At 47.8% G+C, this 4513-nt stretch overlaps 1 protein-coding gene and 1 non-coding gene across 2 annotated transcripts in view; both read left to right on the top strand.

The window, feature by feature from the left end:
- Nop53 (NOP53 ribosome biogenesis factor) overlaps window positions 1–957 on the top strand; it is a 7282-nt gene extending 6325 nt beyond the window's left edge. Inside the window, exons 6-9 of the mRNA XM_031384107.1 lie at window positions 8–66; window positions 173–239; window positions 697–773; window positions 897–957. Coding sequence (XP_031239967.1) covers window positions 8–66; window positions 173–239; window positions 697–773; window positions 897–957 — 264 coding nt within the window. The remainder of the gene's footprint in view (window positions 1–7; window positions 67–172; window positions 240–696; window positions 774–896) is intronic.
- Window positions 280–388, top strand: LOC116104394. Its single transcript, XR_004123886.1, has one exon. It is a non-coding gene; the product is annotated as a small nucleolar RNA SNORD23 (small nucleolar RNA).
- Window positions 958–4513: the final 3556 nt, after the last annotated feature.

Raw genomic sequence — 4513 nt, 5'->3', positions numbered from 1 at the left:
GAGGGAGCAGCGGCGTATAAGGCGACTGGTAGAGGCTGACAAGCCCCGAAGGCTGGGACGGCTCAAGTGAGGCACAGGCTAGGGCTCCAGGAAATGGAGGTCTGCAGGCTATATCATTCTTTTTTCCTGTGGGAGGCAGATCCCTGAGTGTCCTCAACCCTGTGTTCTGCAGGTACCAGGCCCCTGAGATTGATGTGCAGCTCAGCTCTGAGCTGTCTGGCTCACTCAGGACACTGAAGGTACTTGCCATGAGGGTGGCAGAGTGCTATGGGGACCCTGTGCCCAGTGATGATAACCATCCTTGCTCCCCGTGCCCGCCGGGGCTGTGGGCGACACCATGGCTGCCCTGGGCTGAGCCAGTTGGGCCATTGCCTGGGGTCTGAGGGCACAGGGTCTGGGGTGAGGTGGGGAGGGCAGGTGCTGGTGTAAGCCTCTGACCCTCAGAAGGCCTTTGTCACAGCCTATCTTGCGTCAGTCCCTAGTGAGTCTCCTCACATCTGGGGCCTAGCCTGACTTTGGTCCTCTGAGCCTAGCTAGGATAGCACACATTGACTTGAGTACAGTATAGAGTCCGCTGGAGCTCAGCAGGGTGTATCTGGGGGTACTCTGTGGAGGCTCTAGGAAGATGCTGAGCTCTGGCTGAACCCAGTGCTATCTAGGATCCTGCCTAAGTCTCTCCGTCCTTTTGTCCCACAGCCAGAAGGTAACATTCTTCGAGACAGGTTCAAGAGCTTCCAGAAGAGAAATATGATTGAGCCCCGGGAACGAGCCAAGTAAGATCTGCCACAGTGGGAAGGATGGGAGGGGAATTGAGACACTTCAACACTCCTCTCTCCCCTCTCCCTTCCCAAACCGCCAGAGATAAGAGATGCTCACCACATTTTTCCCTTCTCCAGGTTTAAGCGCAAATACAAAGTGAAGCTGGTAGAGAAGCGGGCCTTCCGTGAGATTCAGTAAGTGAGACCCACCAGCATGGTGGCTGACTGACATTCTATCTTACCCAGTGGTAGGTAGCTTAGCCTTCCTCCCTTTTGAAAGCTGCCAATGTCAGGCCCTTCCCAAACTCCCTGACTCGTCAACCAGTGGGGGCCCAGGAATCTAGAATAGGGGTGAAGAGAATACCTAAGGGAACCAACCGAAAGTCTCAAATCAGAAGGGGCATTAAGTGAGAAAGGCTGTGGGGGTGCACCCCTCCACTCATTCACCTCAGCTCTGCCCTCTATCCTCAGGTTGTAGCTGTGCAGATGTCGGAGCCCCGCCCCTCAATAAAGTGCTATGACCAACCCAGGGATCTTGTTATTTTCTTCTACCCTTCCTCTGCTGCCCAGGACTTAGCACAGCTCCCTTCTACCACAGTGCTAAATATGTGGAGACCACAGCTCTACAAACACTCTACCACTGAGCTACGCCCTCAGCCCCTCACAGGGGGATTCTAGGCAGGGGCTTTACACTGAGCCACTCCTACTTTCTGTGGATCATGAGTTTCTTCTTCAGTTCATTCAGATCACCAGCCCATAAAATAAATCTTAAAAACATTTAAAAAAAAAAAAAAAAGACCTTCATGAAGCAGAAAATCCAAGTGACTCCATTCCAATAAGTGTCCAAGATCAATCCAACCTTTTTATTTATATGAGTACACTGTAGCCGACTTAAGACACACCAGAAGAGGGACTCAGATCCCACTACAGATGGTTGTGAGGCACCATGTGGTTGCTGGGAATTGAACTCACTCAGGACCTCTGGAAAAGCAGTCAGTGCTCTTCCACTAAGTCATCTCTCCAGCCCGAGTTTACATTCTTAAAGGGAAAAAAAAGAACTGGAGAGATGGCTCAGGCGACAAGGGTGCTTGCTGCTTTGGCAGAGGATCTGGGTTCAGTCTCAACCCACTAGTCCTATTGGGTCCTCACAGCCATGTGTAAAGTTAGATTCTGGGGATCCAGTGGCTTTTTCTGGCCTCTTATATTTGAATACATGCATACATACTTGGACACATACACAATAAATTTTAAAGTTGGTTTTATTTTTGCTGTGACACATATTGTGTAGACCAGGCTGGCTTCAAACTCATGGAGATCAGCTTGCCTCTGCTGGAATCAAAGGTGTTATGTCACCACAGCTAGCCCTAAGTTTTTTGTTTTTTGGGTTTTTTTTTTTTTTTTTTTTTTTTTAGACAAGGTTTCTCCGTATAACCCTGGCTGTCCTGGAACTCACTCTGTAGACCAGGCTGGCCTCGAACTCAGAAATCCGCCTGCCTCTGCCTCCCAAGTGCTGGGATTAAAGGCATGTGCCACCACTGCCCAGCCTAAGTTTTTTTTTAAAGATTTATTTATTGTTATACGTAAGTACACTGCAGCTGTCTTCAGACACACCAGAAGAGGGCGTCAGATCTCATTACAGATGGTTGTGAGCCACCATGTGGTTGCTGGGGTTTGAACTCAGGACCTTTGGTAAAGCAGTCGGTGCTCTTAGTCACTGAGCCATCTCTCCAGCCCCCAAGTTTTTTGTTTTTAAAGATTTGTGTGTATCATGTATTTTGCCTGCATGTGTGTCTGTCCATCTCATTCCTGATGCCCAAAGGCCAGTACGTTGGGAGAGCAGGCAGTGAGCTGTCTCTCTAGCCCAAAATCTTCATTTAGAAAGAATATAATAAACAAGCTTGAAGTTCCAATTAGTTTTGTTTTTGAGACAGGCAGGGTCTCATGCAGTGACCCCCGGCTGACTTGGAACTCTGGGTCCTCCAAGTTTCATGCTTTGTCAATAGAGCTGCATGCCTACCCTGGTTGGTGTTTGATGGTTCATGCTCCTGAGTGCTTGAACAGTAGGTTTTGCCTGGCTCATCAAGTTTTTATATATAACGTATTTTAATTTATTGAGGTTTTCATATGTGTATGCAGTGTATTTTGATCATATTCACCCTTATTCCCAGAAACCCTCTGAATTGCTGGCCACCAGGGCTGCTGGGGTTCTGGAATCTGAGGACAGCGAAGGTGAAGACAGTGATCACTTGTTGATAGTCAAGCAAGTGGCCCTGAATAGTTCGAGCTGTCTTTATACGCTCAAAAACCTGCTTGCTTGAGCAGTGACATCATTAGTTATTTTATTCAAAGACCTAACATCAGGATTGTAAAAGATGGAGAGAGAAGAGGATCTTATGCCATTCCCTGCGAATGCTGCATGACTACCACTGCCTCATGACCCCTATCTTCTGCTCTAGAGTGGAAGGGGTTTGGAACCAGAATAAATATGCCAAGTGTCTGACCTTCAAGCTACAGGAGAACCAACCCTAAAAGCCTTTGGGGCCAGCCTAGAAAGGGGTCTCTAGGGAAAACTCTCCAACTTTACCATGTGCCCATTCAGAAAGCAGCAGAAAGCGGGTCTTTCTAGGATCTGCTGCTTGCTGCAGTGGGATTTCTCATTAAGGTGAAGGGTAAGAAAATCCAGCGAGAGCTTCCAAATGGCCAATATCTCCAGGACTTTGGTTTTTCTTCAACTTGGGAGGACCCTGGAACTGGAGTTACATGTGGTTGCAGACATGTGCTGTGAATCAAAAATGGGTTCTCTAGAAGAATAGCCAGTGCTCTTAACTGCTGAGCCATCTCTTCACTTTTTTTCGTGTGTGTGTGTACATATGTGTGTATTTTTTGCTCGTAGAAGCTAAAGAGGAGGACCTTGAATTATCCTGGAAGGAGATACACGCATTTGTAAACCATCAGAACTGAACTTTGGTCCTTTCTAAAATCAGCAGTCTCTAGTCTCCTGCCTAGTCTCTTTTTAAGGTTGAGGCAGGGTCTCAAGTAGTCCAGGTTATCCTTGGATTTCTTGGGCCTTGAACTTCTAATTCTCCTGCCTCCACCTCCTGAGTGCTGGGATTACAGACATACACTACTGTGTTTTGTTTTATGAAAGAAAAGCTTCAAAGTTTCAAAGCTGCGGTTTGAACCCAGAGCTTAAGTGAACATGCTTCCAACAGCCACAGCTTTGAGGCTTTTGTCTTAACAGGAAAAAAGAAATGTTCAGTATAAAAATACTGGAACCACTGGGGGGAAATGATAATGGATTTGCTGAAGTCATACTTGCACCCCTGCAACTTGGCAGGGAATTTGTTGATTGCATGTCAGAGTCAACGGTCAATCTCACAAGCAGCACCAGAATACAAAAACCCCTGGCCCGCACACACTTCCTCCCATTCTCACAGTGCCAGGCCTTAAGCTTTCTTCCAGATTCCCTGGTTTCCTCACAGCCCCCAGGAGTGAGATCAGCCTGGGAAAAGGACTCTGTTTATCTCCACCTCCCACCCCCACCTCCCACGGTATCAGCAGTCTGCAAACAGGGCTGGAGAAAATGGTTCAGTCCTAATCACTTTAGCATGCAGGTCATCGACATGGGCAGTAAACTATGTTGTACTGAAAACACAGAAAGGTTAAGTCACTTTCAGGAAGGAAGTCACACATCCCTGCAATAGGACCCAGACTTGAAATTGGAACATGGGTTGGCAGCCCGTGTGTGTGTGGGG

Source organism: Mastomys coucha, unplaced genomic scaffold (genome assembly GCF_008632895.1).
Source record: "Mastomys coucha isolate ucsf_1 unplaced genomic scaffold, UCSF_Mcou_1 pScaffold21, whole genome shotgun sequence".
In the NCBI taxonomy this organism is placed as follows: Eukaryota; Metazoa; Chordata; class Mammalia; order Rodentia; family Muridae; genus Mastomys; species Mastomys coucha.
This window is presented reverse-complemented; position numbering and strand designations above follow the sequence as displayed.